Here is a 17,863-nt window from a genome sequence, read left to right as displayed (position 1 = left end):
GTACAGTAACCAACACTATCACTGTACTTCATATATATGTGACTGACATGTTTCTATCTATCTAATCTATGTGTGAAGCTCTATTCTGTCTGTTATAAATTGTCGGGTACCGCTGCTGAATTGCCGGCTGGCTTTTTTAAAGAGACGGTGCATGAAAACAATATTATTTTTTTTGATAAATCCTTTACACTAAATGACAAGTACAGTAAGCAACAGTGTCACTATACTTCGTATATATGTGGCTGACATGTTTCTATCTATCTAATCTATGTGTGAAGCTCTATTCTGTCTGTTATAAATTGTCGGGTACCGCTGCTGAATTGCCGGCCGGCTTTTTTAAAGAGACGGTGCATGAAAACACTATTATTTTTTTTGATAAATCCTTTACACTAAATGACAAGTACAGTAATCAACACTGTCACTGTACTTCATATATATGTGACTGACATGTTTCTATCTATCTAATCTATGTGTGAAGCTCTATTCTGTCTGTTATAAATTGTCATGTACCGCTGCTAAATTGCCGGCCGGCTTTTTTAAAGAGACGGTGCATGAAAACACTATTATTTTTTTTGATAAATCCTTTACGCTAAATGACAAGTACAGTAAGCAGCACTTTCACTGTACTTCGTATATATGTGGCTGACATGTTTATATCTATCTAATCTATGTGTGAAGCTCTATTCTTTCGGTTCTAAAGTGTCGGGTACAGGTGTATGCCGCTGCTGAATTGCCGGCTTTTCATGTTTCACTGTTGGCACTGTTCCCATCGATTTGGGCAATCACTGTAATGCCACAACCACCATGGCTGTGGCATTACAGTGAGTGGCAGACAATCCCTGCATGATTGGTGCTCTAAATAGCACTAGACATGCAGGATACGCTTTTGGTGCACGAACAGTTATCGAACATAACCTCGAACAGCCGAATTTTTTGCAAATCGTTCGGGTTCGTCGAACAACTCGAACACCGCCCAAAACAGCTCGAATTTGAGATTGGCGAACAGTTCTAGTCGAACACCGCTCATCTCTAGTATTTAATTCTCTTCACTCTGGCATGCCAAGCCTGGCTTGTGACTCTCCACAAGGAGAAATGTTACACCTGAGATACCAGTCTTAAGTCTCTCACCTAGCCAAATCAGATCTCATACTTTGCACTGAAGAGGGGCAATACTGCGAAACACCGTGTCTGCAAATTGAGATTCTGGTTTGGCTTTTATCCTAAGTCATATGGCAAGACTCGTTAAAGGGTCAGTAGTGACTTTTAGGATTTATACATCCAATAGGTGGAGCTAGAGTTCTAGTACTCTTCCTCTGAAGAGTGAAGCAAGACAAAACACAGCTGGTGTAATGGAGGGCTATACTCATTAAGATCTTAGAGACTGACTAATACCCTCAATTAACTACAGCTGACAAAAAAACATACTACACCATTTATATAGACAGTGTAGGAAAAAGTATAAATCACAACTTTGGCAGCTTCCATGGGAAATTGTCAAAAAATAAGTAAATACATATGAAAACATAAAGGAATTGGGAAGGATTCATCAAAACTGGTGCAAAAAAAGGAAAATCTGATTTCTTGCTTTGGGCCTCCCGTCAGTTTTTGTATTTCTTTTAACTGTAATTATTGAAACAAATATTAAATACATAATAGTACATTTCCTTTTATATAGATGTTTCAATAAAATACGTTTAGCTTGTACATAGTGTCTTACCTGTGTGTATACAACATTGGAAATGCACCTTATGTTGGCATCTTTTAATTATACGACTAAGTTAAAGTAATATATCTTACTGCAGGGTGGTGCCGCATTTCACGCTGCCCTTGATGCTTTAATCAAATGCTTACACTTTATCAAGCATTTAGCAAGGCCAAGTAAGACACCTTGGGGGAGATATTATATCAAGCAATTATGGAAATAAGTAATAATGACCTGGTTAAATATTCACTGTATACATTGCATGTCACATTAAACCCTAAGAAAATCAATGCTCATTGCCTCGTTATAAGCTCCAGAGGTATGTATTAAACTCCAGCGCTGTGCAACAACCTACGGAAAGCTGTAATTATAATCATGAAATATTTATCTCATACTGGTGGGAGTGTTAAGGATTTTGGCATGTGTTTAGCAAAGATTTAAGTTAGCATAGAGGTCACAAATGTGTGAATATGTCTGATAAATTAACAAAAGTCATCACAAGGGCTATTTATTCTGATAACATCATATATACGAAACATTGGGCTTTTAAAGGGGAGTTTTTTTTAGTACATTGGTACCCACAACCAAGGAAGCAAAAAGTTCCCAATTTCATGGACTTTCGTGGCCAAATTTCTACTTAAATGACCTCATACATTTTACATAGGTTAGCGTAATACCCCTGGAGGTCTAGAGTGGTCTAGCTACTGATATCTAATACTCATGATAACAAAAGAGAAAAATAATATATTAATATTATGGTAGTTATGGGTTGATAGAAGTTATTTGACATGAACAGAATGTTCCTTATGATGCTCTGGGGCCTCTCGAGATCCTCTTTGTGACAGAAGAGCCAAAGAGGACTTCACATGAGTGGCATTGAAGACAAGAAGAGGTCAGAGGGAGCTGCGCAGAAGACTGGACAAAGGCTGTGGCCAAGGCCGAATTTACACATTTCTACACCCTAGACCAAAGCACATAATTCCGCGCCCTCCACACCCTCAAAAAAGTTGATTTATAATTTTAACATTTAAGCATTTATTGTAATTATATTATTATTATTATTAATGGTAATGATGAGGTCCTGGATAGTAAAACTGTATGTATAATTTTGTTTCATAAAATAAACAAGTCTAAAATTCTTATACAGGTCTAAACTAATTTAATTTTTAAACAGCTCCAAATTCCTTAGTTCCCTTCATATATGTAAGGCTAAGTTCTCATGTAGCAGGTGAATTCGGTCAGTTTTATGCACAGATCTGATACTAGTATAAAAAAATTAAAGTGGTTCACCCTTGGCCCATTCTGGTATTATATTGACTCCCGTGAATTATGTAAATAAAAGTGGTGTATTAAATCAAAAGGGTGTGTAATCGTCAGTGTTTGTGATGTCAGGGGTTTGTGATGTCAGAGTGCACCCCACCAAAGCCTTTCTCAGCTTAGGAAACTCATCAAATTAAGCAAGCCATAGGGTAAGTCCATCCCTGGTGTGGAAATCACGATCTCGCTAAACGTATGGTAAAAAATGATGGCTGAGGAAACATAAAAGTAAGAGGAGAAAAAGAGACTGGAGCTCGGGAGGGAAATAAATAATGGTGCACCAATAGCAACAGATGGTGTTGGATGTAAATGCTAGCGGAGGTCAATGCTTTCTATTAGCCCCCACTTTTTCCAACTTCACCTGAAGGTCTTTTCGTATGTCCCCAACAGATCATCACACTATTTCATGTATCATTGGGGACATCTTCTATTGAATCTCTATGAGAGAAGGACTTTCAGGTGAACTTGGAGAGCTGTGGCTGATGGTTCCTATCCAACCCTCGCTAGCACTAAGTTTTTTTTTCAATATGTTATTGTTATTTCCAACACTATTTGTCGCTATTAGTTCACTATTATTTAATTCCCTCCTGAGCATCATCTAGACATTTTTATTTTTCTTTCATCTTGATTCTTCTTGACCTTTGACGAAACCAGATTAATAAATGCAGCATACCACGTTTTAATCCAGTTCCTTGAAAGAAATAATGTAACAACTAGTAGTCTGAATACTGATAACAGTTCCTTTTTGGAACATTGGAACAAACCATTTGAATGGCTGCATTAATGTAGATGATAAAATAAACATATCAAAATATTATATTCTTGCAACAGGCCATTAAATAAGGAGTTTTGCAGCTCTCATTTAATTAGTTACATTAATAAATTTATATCCTAGATGTGCAGAAGGTTTGTAGCCTTTGTCAAGATTATCAAAACCTTAAAGACAGGTAACGTCACTGAGAAGAGGAGTAGAACAACACTAAATCCAGAGAAGATGGCAGTAGGTGAGTATATTAACACTAGTGTTGAGCGAGTATGTTCTGTACCGAGTATGCTCCCATGTGCATGATTTACAACTGTTTTACAGTTTTATTACATGTGAGGAATGTGTAAGAAATAGACATTCCTCACATGTAATAAAACTGTCAAACAGTTGCAAATGATGCACACGGGAGCGATTCAACCATATCACCGAGCAGCTGTAAATACTCGGAGCTCGGCCAGAGCATACTCGGCGAAAGGGTTAATAGAACATACTCGCTCAACACTAATTAACACACACACACTAGATTACATATACACAAATTTTCATGAGAGTGCTTCTTTTAGGAGGTTTTTTTTTTACATACAGACATTTTTTATCTTCTAATGATGGCCATTTTAATAAATTGGGTTTTCAACTACATCAATCTTAAAGACGTATACCTGTGATAAGTTAGCAACATTAGATCAGTGGAGGACCAACACCCGGCAGCACACTGACCAGTTGTTCTGACGGCCAGCAGTGGCCAGATGTTAACTGTGGTCCCATCTTTTTGAAGGAAATATTGAAACCCATAAATACACTTGATAAGTGGTTTCAACTTATTAGAAAAGTATTCTTACCAAACTGGTTACATCTATCCACAGGTTGTATGTGGTACAGCAGCTCTGCCTTGAAGACCATGCACTAGAGATCTAATACCAGATGCAATCCATGGACATATAGATGTAAAAACATCATCTGGTTTTGCTAATCTTGCAAAACTCCCTTGAAAATGTTAGCAGAACCATTGTTTCAGCCCATTCTCAGCATTATTTTTTCATACAATCACCAATTTGTTTAAAATAAAAAAATAATATTTCATACCTGGAGTACTGAAGCTCCACTGTGAAGAAACTGCAGTCCACTCTCTGCTGAATCAATTCCACCAGTTGCTAGAATAGGAAATCCTGGGATGGCACGAGCAATAGCAGAAACTGCTCTGAGAGCAATTGGTCTGATGGCATTGCCTAGAACAGAAAATAAATCTTTACATTATAACATAAGACTAATGCTGTGTCCATATTACGTGTAGTTGTAACACCATTTCTCTACTCTGCTCTGCAGGGGCATAGTTGAAGATGTAGTTATGTGGGCATGTGGACAAGTCTTGTCTGGACTATTGCAACTCTCTACTAATCGATCTCCCTTTTACTAAACTCTCCCCTCTCAAATCCATCCTAAATGTAGCAGCCAGGATCATATTTCTGTCCAACCGCTACATTGATGCCTGCACCCTGTGCCAGTCATTGCACAGGTTTCCTATCCACTAGAGAATACAATATAAAATTATCACTCTCACTCATAAAGCACTCCACAGTTCAGCACCACTCTACATCTCCTCCCTCATCTCTGTCTACCACCCTACCCATGCTCTGCATCCTGATAATAACCTAAGACTAACATCCTCAATAATCAGAACCTCCCACTCCCTTCTCCAAGAATTCTTGTGTGCTGCACCAATTCTCCGGAATACTCTTCCATGGATCAATAGATTAATTCCCAGTATCAACAGTTTTAAGCGTGGCCTAAAAACGCATTTCTTTAGACTGACTGTCATCTCCAATCACTTATCTAACTGTTCCCTTTTTTGCCCTTCCAAAATTTTCCTCAGAATTGGGTCCCTCGTATAATCTGTTTACACAACCTCCATGCACTTAATAGCCCTCTGTACCTGTACTTGTACACAAACTGACAGATGACCGGTTCATGCAGCGTTATTTAAACACCCTATAATATTGATGGCTGAACAATACAATATAAGCACTTTTTACCAACTACCTTTTTTGCCTCCCCTATTTCCTCATAAATTATAAGCTTGAGAGCAGGGCCCTAACTACTCTTGGTATCCACTGAATTACAGTGGAATGTAAAAGTTTAGCTACCCCTGGTCAAAATTAGTTATTGTGAACAGTTAAGCAAGTTGAAGATGAAATGATCTCTAAAAAGGCTAAAGTTAAAGATGACAGGTTTACTTTGTATTGTAGGCAAAAAAAATATTGTCTTTTTTTTTTCATTTTAAAAATTAGATAAAGGAAAATGGGCCGATGCAAATGTTTGGGCACCCTTCGAGATTTGTGTGCTCAGATAACTTTGACTAAGCTTTCAGACCTTAATTAGCCTGTTAGGGTTATGGCTTGTTCACTATCATTGTTAGGAAAGGCCCGGTGATGCAAATTTCCCAGCTTTATAAAAACCCAGCCTCCTCTAAGCTTGTGCTAAAAAACTGCAGCCATGGGTTCTTAAGCAGCTGCCAGTGCCTAGCACTCTGAAAATGAAAATGGAGGAGGCTCTCAAAGCAGGAGAAGACTATAAGAAGATAGCAAAAGATTTTCAAGTTGCCCTTTCCTCAATTTGAAATGTATTTAGGAAAAGGCAAGTAACAGAAACAGTGAAGGTCCAGATAAGGTCTGGAAGACCAAGCAAAATTTCAGTGAGAGCTGCTCGTAGGATTGCTAGAGAGGCAAATCAGAACCCCCGCTTGACTGCAAAAGACCTTCAGAAAGATTTAGAAGACTCTGGAGTTGTGGTACATTGTTTTACTGTTCAGAGTTACCTGCACAAATGTGGCCTTCATGGAAGAGTCATCAGAAGGAAACCTCTCCTGCATCCTCACCATAAATTCAGCATCAGAAGTATGCAGCACAACATCTAAACAAGCCTTATGCACTTTGGAAACAAGTCATGTGGACCGACGAGGTTAAAATCAAACTCTTTGGCCACAATGATCAAAGGTATGTGTGGAGAAAAAAGGGCACAACATTTCAGGAAAAGAATATTTCATCAACCATTAAGCATGAGGGTGGATCAATTGTGCTTTGGGGTTGTGTTTCAGCCAATGGCACGTTGCAATGAACATTTTACGGGTAGAGGGAAGAGTGGATTCAATGAAATTTCAACAAATTCTTGATGTAAACATAACACCATATGTAAAAAGTTGAAGTTGAAAAGAGGATGGTGTCTACAAATGGATAATGAATGTTCTTAAACACACGTCAAAATCCACAATAGACTACCTCAAAAGGTGCAAGCTGAGGGTTTTACATTGGCCCTCACAGTCCCCTTATCTGAACGTTATTGAAAATCTGTGGCTAGACCTCAAAATAGCAGTGCATGCAAGACGACCCGGGAATCTCATGAGTCTCGAAGAATTTAACAATGAAGAATGGATGAAAAACCTTCAAACAAGATTTGAAAAACTATTGTCTGGCTACAAAAAGCATTTACAAGCTGTGATACTTTCAAAAGGGGGTGTGATCATTTCATTTTCAACTTGCTTAACTGTTCACAATAACAGTAATTTTGACCGGGTGCCCAAACTTTTGCATGCCACTGTATGCGTTACTCAGTAATGTCTAACATTGTCTGTGCACGTCCCCTCTGAATCGTAAAGTGATGCAGACTATATTGGCTCTACAGAAATTAAAAGTATTATTACCAAATTATTATTATATGGCCATAGTGATAGATGCTGGGGGGATATCAAAGAAGCCACTCTGCCTGAGCCGCGGTATTTAAATAAAGGATAAGGCTATAAACCAAAATCCTTGCTTAAAAGGAAGGAAAGCTTAACGAAGCAATGAGTCAGAATGAATATCTGTCTGTGGTCTTTTAATCATGGTTGAAGTCATCCTGCATAGAGACTCATTATAACGCCACAATTTTGGGAATACAGGCTCAAAGTCATAATGGCTCTTCTCAGGAGTGATCTATAGTTGTAACCCATCCACAGATGTCATTAAAGAAGTTGTCCACTACTTTATTCTCCCCCCCAATGTATCCCCCCGGGGCCCCTAAGACTTATTGTAAATACTTTCTGTTGCTGATAATGCCTGTGAGCGGCACCATCGGTGGCCGCTCACAGGCATCACGTGACCCTGTGCTGACATCACGACAAGTGAGGCGTGACTCAGTGCTGGGGTCCCCGTGGTGGCTGCTGGGTTGTGTGCGGGGTCACCCCCTGCATCACACCCAGCATCCACCGTGCGCTTTCCCAATGAATGGGGAGAGGCAGAGCGTGCGGTGGATGCCGGGTGTGATGTGGGGGTAACCCCGCCCACAGCCTGGAATCCACCGTGGAACCAGGAAGATCGTGACCCCCGGCTGCTGCCAGCACTTGTCGAGACATCAGCGGATGTCAAAGCCAGCTGCTGCCGGGGGTCATGTGATGCCTGTGAGCAGCCAGTGATAGCGCCGCTCACAGGCATTATCAGCAACAGAAGGTATTTACAATAAGTCTTAGGGGCCCTGGGGGAATACATGGGGGGATATAAAGTAGTGGACAACCCCTTTAAGGTCACCAATCTCTAATGATACTTTGTTTGCAATATGTTGGCAAATCCCTTGACAGACTGCAATACACATCACAGCCACTAGGTGGCCACACCCATAGACACATATAGCATCAAAAAGCTTCCAACAAACTATTAGAGTATATTGTTGGTTTTTTCAAAGTTCTTATGTTGTGCTTTTTAGCAGTGAATATGTCAAATCTAAAGGAAAGACATCTGTAGGCCCTATAGTGCTGGAATAAGTACCTAGCGAGAGGAGGGAGAGACAAGCTTCTAGAGTGCTCTCTCATTTCTATGAGCCTGTAAGAATACATGACTGAATAATGGTTATTATCTAGACAGTTATAAAAGAAAAAAAAACAGTGTGTAAACATCAAATTAATCAAATACGCTTCTGCTCATTTACAGCTATATAGATAAAAGGTCTCCTAGGTATTAGCCAATAGGAAGTTGCATATTTTTAGCTATCCACAGGCATGCTATTGTCTTATGCAATAAACCACTGGTTATTTAAGTGCTTCCCTACAGCTTTTGTTAATGACATTTTCTCACACAGAATATGGAGTGACAGATAAGAATTGTTAGAACCCTGCAGAAGATCATTATCTGTTCCACATGGTACCAAGATATAGTATTCTCCATCTCCTGTTCTTCAATTGCATATTATCACGAACGTCCTAATAATCTAATCATATTCCTCATGGTAATTCCAGGAACCTGGAATATATCAAAATTCTACTTTAAAAAAATGAGACATAAGCAGTATATAAACATAATGTAAATTCTTAAAATGAATTTCCACCTTTAACCATGGGTTTTTAATCTAGCTAGAGCTCTCTGTTAATTAATATCCTAATCAAGCTTTATACCGGTGAGAGTTCTATTCTTTTAATAAAGAGCTCAAGATGCTCAACACTTCTGTAGAAGAGAAAATTACTAAATTCTGTCTACCTAAAGCCTTCACTAGAGGAGGCTGATGAGTTAAGTGGGTATACAGTTTACATATTAAAATTCATAATGAAACAATATGGCGTATATGTTTAAGCCCTCTCTAATGGTAGCTCTGGAAAGACAGAGTTTTATAATTTAAAGGGGTTGACTGATTAAAAAAAAGTTATTTGGTTGCTGCAAAAATAATAAAACTTGATTTTCTATATCATTGTTAATATTGCCTGGATATCTCTGTTCCAGACTCCATCTTCGCATACTGACACTACCATTTCAGGCTTCGTTCTGGTGTAGCTTCCTCCCTCCTTTATGTGTTCATGATTAGTGTTGAGCCACCCCCGTAGTGTTCGAGTTCGGTTCGGTTCGTCGAACACCCGTGTGTTCGCCGAACTGTTCGTCGAACTGTTCGTCGAACACCTTCGAACACCGTTAAAACCAATGGCAGGCAAACAGAAACACATAGAAAACACCTTCAAAGGTGTCCAAAAGCTGACAAACTGCTCAGAAGACACAACTAACACATGGAAAAGTGACAAGTACATATAGTCATGCGAAAATAAAAGAGGTGGAGGAGTAAAAGGAGGGGGAGACACAGATATAAGCATGTCATGCCCTTCTAAAATCCAAAAAGTGAGAAGCCGACACGGCCAGTCCGCTCCTGCCCGTGCCACCTCCGTGTCGCCGGGTTTGTGCCAGAGCCGCGGTGAACCCTGACGGCCAGCCCCCCTCTCCCAATACTGGTGCCTGTCCGCTGGTGGGTCGAGCGAGCCCCCCTGTGGTGGAGGCAGCTCTAAGCTTTTTAATTTAAATTGTCTCTCTAATTGGAATGAATACACTTTAAATCCATTTACAAGGATCTATTGGAGGGCAAGTCTCATGCCAGCAGCCGCGGTAATTCCAGCTCCAGTAGCGTCCACTAAAGCTGCTGCAGTTAAAAAGTTTTTATAAGGATCGAGCTCGGCTGTCCACCGCAAGGCATCCTACTGCCAGTCCCAGCCCCTCTGCCTTGGGGTGCCTCCTGATGCTCTTCACTAAGTATCCCATGGTCCTGAAGCATTTCCTTTGAAAAAATTAAGTGTCTAAACTACAGGTGGTGTAGCTTGCTTAACAGCCGGGATAATCCGCTGACTAGCAGACACTGCTACTAGGCACAAAGTATTTCCTGGGCTAGATGCAGTTAAAAATTTGTAATTAGATACTCTCGTTGGATGCTGAGAAAGCATTCCATAGAGTCTCCTGGCACGCCATATATTATTCTCTTAAAAAGCTTGGGGTAGGGGTCTAGGGGACCCTTTTATAGCCCAAATCACGGCCCTGTATCGCAATACGTCACCTAGGCTGAAGATAAATGGAACTGTAGCACCCTGAGGGCTCGGTTGCTACAGACGTATTGCACCTCACCCAGAGGTGTGATATCTCACTCTCAGGTAAGGATGGAGTGTGGATCAGGACCCGACACCTGCATGCATTACACCACATTGACGTGGGGCAGGGCGACCAATATGCCCCTGAGATGTGCACGACAGTCCCTGTCCCTGGCTGGAGTGGGGGGAGGGAACACTGAGGAAGGGGAACCCTGTAGTGCAGGAGCAGGGAGGAAGCAGTTCCTGGGTGCATTGAGAAGGGAGTATAAAAGGTGGGCACCATCTTAGTTCAGTGCAGAGAAGTCTGAGCAGAAGTGGCAGGGAGCAGGGGCTCTGCATGAGCTCTGCTCCGGAGGCGGGCCTAGTAACAGAGGCCCAGGCCTGGAAGAGGGAGAAGGAAGGAAGAGGAGCGGAGAAGGCTCCAGGAACGAGGAATGAAGGGATCCCAGGGGTGCGGACGGGCGAGTCGCCACCGCACGCCCGAATCCACCTGCGTGGAGGGGTCAGGCCAAAGGGGGAGACCGGTCCCCGAACTAATGGAGGCAGGAAACGACCCTCAGCTAGAAACCGGAGGCTCTGACATTTTATGTGGCGCAGCCCCTCGCTACACCCGCTAGGAAGGCACCACATAGGGTCAGGGAAACTGGCGCCAAGTTTACCAAGAGGAGGCCCGAGGCAGCCGGACAGAAGTGTTGGTAAGAAAGGCCAGACAAAGGACACACAAAGGGGGTCCTGTGAAGTGCTCCAAAGTTATCTGGGAGTTGTCTGAGCCCCTCACCTGGTAAGCACAGTACGACGTGGGCAGCCGTTACCTGCAGACGTGGTCTGGATAATAAGAACTGTGAGTAAAGGCCCTGGACTGCATCACTGACTCCGTGTCGTTACTGCTGCTGCCCTGCACCATCACCCCCATCCTCCGCATACACTGCCCTGAGGCTATACTACTCCCGTGGTGAGTTATGCTACGCTCTGCTGCACCCAAAACACCAGCCTCAGCGGTCTGCCCTGTAGCGGCGGTTCACTCTGACCGCAATCCACGGGTGGCGTAGTCGGACATTTAAACATCAAAACCACATAAATAGTTCCACCACTGGTTTGACCGCCCTGAGCCACGGAACCGGGTCGCCGCCACGAAGACTACAACCACCAGCATCCACCAAAAAGGGTCCGGCTCCGGGTGTCCCAAGGCCCAGGGGGTGCGTCAGAACATTTTCATCACCTTTCACAATCACCAATGGGACAAGGCAGGGATGTCCTCTGTCCCCTCTCTTATACATCCTAGTGACGGAGCACCTGCTCTCATCAATTCGCCATAACCCCAATATTAGGTGGATTGAGGTGGGAGGCACCGAGTACAAGTGCTCTCTATTTGCTGATGATGTCCTAGTATATATCACTCAATCACATATATCCATCCCTGCTGTTATGGCTGAAATAGATCACTTTGTTACATGGTAAAATTTTAAAATCAATGCAGCGAAGTCTGAGGCCCTCGATGTCTCCCTCCCCAAATCCATATAGGATTCCATCCAGTCCAACTTTCCCTTTGCCTGGCCCTCACAGGGTATCAAATACTTAGGAATTCCTATTCATAGAGACCTCTCCCATCTATGTTATCTTAATTTTGTGCCCTTTATTGAACAATTCCATACAGACCACGGTTGGCAAGTTAGAACTGTAAGATTCACTACGTGAACCACTGGTGTTTTGTGGAAAAGCACATGTACACTGCGTTCCAAATTATTATGCAAAAAGTGTTTAGGAGTGATAAGGGAAGAATTTGTTTGTTTGTCAGTTAAACTCATTGATGGTGATGTGTGTCAGGGCTCTTTATATCACTGTAAGCAATTGCAGACACCTGTGCTAATTAGTTTGGCAGGTGTGTCCAATGAAAGGCAAGACTACTTAAGAAGGCTCTCTCACATTATTAAGCAGCCTACATTTTCTGCCAAAATGGGAAAGAAAAAGGATGTGTCGGCTGCTGAGAAGCAACAAATTGTGGAGTGTTTAGGTCAAGGCATGACTACAATCAACATTGTGCGATGATCAGGATGAAGTGTCTTGGCAATCAAGAAGTATGTAGCTGATTCACAGTACACACGTGTGCGTGCTGATAAGGGCAAATTGAGGACTCTTTCCTACAGGCAATTACGTCAGGTTGAAAGAGCAGCGGCAAAAAAGCCTTGTCCTAGCAGCAGACAAGTTTTTGAAGCTGCTTGTGCCTCCAACGTCCCCCGAACAACAAGATGCAGGGTCCTTCAGAGGTTTGCAGCTGTGCATGCGCCATCCTGTCGACCTCCTCTATCCACTTCACACAAGCAGAAACGGCTCCAGTGGGCCAAACATTACATGAAGACTGATTTCAAAACTGTTTTGTTCACGGATGAGTGCCGTGCAGCGCTCGATGGTCCAGATGGATGGAGTGGAGGATGGCTGGTTGATGGACACCCCACGCAAACACGGCTACAGCGCCAACAAGGAGGAGGTGGAGTAATGTTTTGGGCTGGAATCATGGGGAGAGAGATTGTCGGCCCCTTTAGGATCCCTGAAGGCGCTAAAGATGAACTCCATAATGTATGTGGATTTTCTCAAACAGCACTTCCTGCCATGGTTCAAGAAGAAGAACCGTGTATTTCACAGCAAGATCATTTTTCTGCATGATAATGCACCATCTCATGCTGCACATAAAACATCTGCATCTCTGGCTGATATGGGCATAAAAGGGGACAAACTTATGGTGTGACCCCCATGCTCCCCTGACCTCTACCCCATTCAGAACCTTTGGAGCATCATTAAAAGGAGTGTCTATGATGGCGGGAGGCAGTTCACATCTAAGCAACAGCTCTGGGAGGGTATTCTGTCCTCATGCAAAACAATTGAAGCAGAAACCATCCAAAACCTGACAAATTCAATGGACGAGAGAGTTCAGAAGCACCTTTCGAATAAGGGGTCCTATGTGAAAATGTAACATCACCTAGAATAAAGTTTTGAGTTGAAAACTGTTTGATTTCAGTTTCTAACAACCTGCTAATGCTTATAATTTCAAAAATGACCATTTTTTTGGTCTTTATTAAAATGAAAAGGTTGATCGAAAAGTTTGGGGGATCTAAGAGTGTGGCAACCCAGTAGTCATGATTACTTCGAATTCTGACAATATGAGGGTCATGCTGCAGGTAGTGCAGCAAGAAGGCACTTATGTGTCTTGCGCATCTCGGAGCCCCAAAATTATTTTCCGGGCTAGATGCAGCTAAAAAGTATTTTTAATTTTAAATCTGGTGAAGCTTTAGTATAGATGGCCTAATAGGATCAATGCTGCACACTGCTACAAAGCCCAAATTATTTTCCAGTCAAGATACAGATAAACATGATTAGTAATTTGAAAGCTTAAAACGGTTGGTAGGGTGATTTTAACCAATCATCAAGCTTTTACTCTCCCCAGGATGACACAGGGGTAGAAAAGTCGTTTCGGATCCATGATTTGTTCATCTTTATGAACGTGAGTCTGTCTACATTATCAGTGGAGAGCCGCGTGCGCTTATCTGTCAGCACACCACCAGCAGCGCTGAACACACGTTCAGACAGAACGCTGGCTGCGGGGCATGACAAGATCTCCAAGGCGTAAGTGGCTAGCTCCGGCCATTTATCCAGATTGGAAGCCCAAAAAGAGCAAGGGTCCAGTGACACAGTCGTGGCTTCAATGTTTACTTGGAGATACTCCTGTACCATCGTCTCTAGACGTTGACTATGTGTCAGACTTCTTGTCTCCTGTGGCCTTGCAAAGGATGGGCTAAAAAAGTGGTGAAATGATTCCGCAAAATTGATGTTACCAGCAGATACTGTGGTTCTGTTACGGTTTGAGTGCTGAACACTTGACGGTCCCACGGTTGGCAAGTTGGAACTGTGAGATTCACTACGTGCACCACTGGTATTTTGTGGAAAAGCACATGTAAGATTCTGCAACAGTCTCTGCTGATACTCCTGCATGCGTGCATCCCTTTCTATGGCAGGAATAATTTCTGCAAATTTACTTTTGTACCGGGGATCTAACAGTGTGGCAACCCAGTAGTCAGGATTATTTCTAATTCTAACAATTCGAGGGTCATGTTGCAGGTAGTGCAGCAAGAAGGCACTCATGTGTGTTGCGCATACAGGAGCACCAAGTCCCTGTTGTGTTGGTGGCGAGGTAACAATCATGCTTCCTTCCTCTGTCCTCTCCCCCCAACCTCGCACAACAGAAATGTGATCAAGGTCTCCCTCATCTGATGAGTCTTCCATCAGTTCGTCCTCCACTTCTTCCTGGGCTCCTGTACCTTCCTCACTAGTTTGGCTGCTACCATGCGCCCTGGTAAAACCATCTCCCCCACCCTCACATGCCTGCCGCCTTGGTGCTGCCGACCGTCTGGACCTTGCAGATGTTAGCCCTTCCGCATACAACTCCTCCTCCTCTACTTCCTCCACCTCCTCTTGTGCCACCACCTGACTCCGAATTCTGTTTAACATGTGCTCCAGCATGTAAATCACCGGAATAGTCATGCTGATAATGGCATCGTCAGCACTAAACATCTTCGTCGCCATTTCAAAACTGTGCAGAAGGGTGCATAGGTCCCTGATCTGAGACCACTCCTCCAGCGTGATTTGCCCCAACTCTGAATCTCGTTGGCCCAGGCTATACGTCAGAACGCATTGCACCAGGGCTTGTCGGTGCTGCCAAAGTCGCTGCAACATGTGCAGAGTTGAATTCCACCGGGTAGGCACATCGCATTTTAGCCGGTGAAGTGGCAGGCCCAACGACTTCTGTAGAGATGTAAGTCGCTGAGCTGCGGGATGCGAACGGCGGAAGTGAGCAAACAGCGACCGTGCCCTCTGCAGAAGGCCATCTAGTCTGGGATAGTGGGCTAAAAATTGCTGGACAACCAGGTTCAACACGTGAGCCATACAAGGCACGTGTGTGACATTGCCCCGGCGAAGGGCCGCACCCAGGTTTGCAGCATTGTCGCACACGGCCTTCCCTGGTTTCAGGTCCAGTGGAGACAACCATTCATGAAATTGGTTCTCCAGAGCTGACCACAACTCCTCAGCTGTGTGACTCACATTTCCCAGACATTTCAAAGTAAAAACCGCCTGATGACGTTGAGCCCTACTGCCAGCATAGTAAGGAGGTGTGCAGGATCCCTTCTGCGCAGTTAGAAAGCTTGTGGCATGACCAGACAGGCTTTGGGTGCAGGTGGAAGACCGAGAGGAGGTTGAGGAGGCAGAAGCAGTGGAGGAACTTTGACATAAAGAGGATTGACGCACAACTCGTGGGGACGGCAAGACTTGGTCAGCAGCCCCTTGTCCTGCTGTCACCATAGTTACCCAGTGCCCAGTCAGCGACATGTAACGCCCCTGTCCATGCCTACTCGTCCAAGTGTCTGTGGTGAAATGCACCCTGTCACACACAGAGTTTCTCAAAGAAGCGGTGATGTTGTGTGCGACATGCTGGTGGAGCGCAGGCACACCTTTCTTTGAGAAGTAGTGCCGACTGGGCATCTGGTACTGGGGCACTGCGATGGACATAAGGTCTCGAAAATCCTCTGTGTCCACCAGGCGGAAAGGCAGCATTTCTGTAGCCAAGAGCTTGCAGATGGTGAAATTCAACCTCTTAGCTTTCTCATGGCTAGGAGGAAATGGTCTTTTACTTGTCCACATCTGAGGGACCGAGGGCTGGCTATTGTGCTTAGACGGGGTTGATAAGGGTGTCATCGGCAAACTGCCGGTCTGTGAGGAAGATGCAGGCGGACATGTTAGGTTGCCTTGATCCAAAGGTGGTGCTATCGATGTCGGACAGCGCTCAACACCAGCTGGTGTTACCACCTCCAAAGAAAATGATGACCTGCCAATCACGCTGGCTGTTGCGGGTAAAGAGGTGGCAGGTCTGCGCCCCAAAACAGGTGTGACTGCTGTCCCCCCAGTCACAGAGGATGAAGAGGCCACGGATGCACAAGATATGGCAGACGGTGGTTGGCTCGGCCGGCTAGGCCGCATTGTAGCACACTGAGCTTCCCACTGCAACTTATGCTTCATGTCCATGTGCCGGTTCATGCATGAAGTACTCAAACTATGTATTTTTTGGCCTCTACTTAGCTTTTGCTGACAAATGTTACAGATAACACGAGTTGGGTTATCTTTATCGATCTGAAAAAATGCCCAGGCTATGCAAGGCTTAGCACCCATGCGACCTGAAGAGCCACCACGACTTGTTGTGAGAGGCAGAGTTGTGTTTAAGGATGCAGTTGTTGACGTGCTTCCAGTACTACGTCTCTGTCCAGGAAGGCGCAACCTGACCTCGTCGTCACTAGCATCTTCCTCCACCTCCTCTGCTGACCTCATCTCTTGGCTGACTGTGGGTTGACAGTAAGTGGGATCTCCAACCTCATCATCATCACCCTGTGTGTTATCACACCCGTCGTCCTCAGAGCCAACCTGTTCCTGCCCTGACAAAAAACTAAAGTTGTCGCTCCTATCAGGTATTTGAGTCTTATCATCGTCTTCCTCATTGTCTCCACCAACAGGAGTTACAGTTTGGGAATGAGGGTCTACATTATGGTCAGAACCTTCTGCGTCTGGTCCTGGATCCGACTCATAAAGATTCTGGGCATCAGTGCAGATCATTTCCTCGTCTGGATTCACAGAAGCGCTGGAGTCGACCTCTGATTCCCAGGCTATAGTATGAGTAAACAGCTCTGCAGACTCAACCATCTGTTCTACCTCATACTCAGACGGGCAGCTGGAGATTTGGGAGCTGTGAGGAAGCAAGTGCGATTGGGGTGACACCTTTGAGGACTGGAGTATTTGTGATGTTGAAGTTGATGTGGAGGAGAGCCCACTTAAAGGAGCACTTGATATCCGTTGAAGCACCTGCTGTTTTTGTGCCTCATCTGGAATTTGTAGCGATTGGCGTGGCCGTAAGAAAGGGATCTTATCACATTGTCCGCTAAAAGAAGTAGACATTTTAGTTTGGCTGGAAGATGGTCTTTCTTCTGCAGATGTTACTGTTGCTTTAACACCTACCCCACGGACACAACCTTTTTTCCCCTTCCCAACACGCCTATTCCCCTTTCCACCAGCAGCAGGCCTTTTTCCACTCATTTTGGTGGTTAACTAATTCACAACTCTGGAGTTGTTTGCACAAAAAAACAATGGATGGTAACCGAGCAGAGCTGAGTGGCCAAACTGTGGT

At 43.8% G+C, this 17,863-nt stretch overlaps 1 protein-coding gene across 1 annotated transcript in view; it reads right to left on the bottom strand.

The window, feature by feature from the left end:
• Positions 1 to 17,863, bottom strand: part of DPYD (dihydropyrimidine dehydrogenase) — a 2,479,659-nt gene that overhangs the window by 459,784 nt on the left and 2,002,012 nt on the right. Inside the window, exon 19 of the mRNA XM_073643235.1 lies at positions 4,869 to 5,011. Within this exon, the coding sequence (XP_073499336.1) occupies positions 4,869 to 5,011 (143 nt within the window). The remainder of the gene's footprint in view (positions 1 to 4,868; positions 5,012 to 17,863) is intronic.

This window comes from Phyllobates terribilis, unplaced genomic scaffold, assembly GCF_046119375.1.
Source record: "Phyllobates terribilis strain yellow unplaced genomic scaffold, ASM4611937v1 Scaffold_8__6_contigs__length_399053987, whole genome shotgun sequence".
NCBI classification, from domain to species: domain Eukaryota; kingdom Metazoa; phylum Chordata; class Amphibia; order Anura; family Dendrobatidae; genus Phyllobates; species Phyllobates terribilis.
This window is presented reverse-complemented; position numbering and strand designations above follow the sequence as displayed.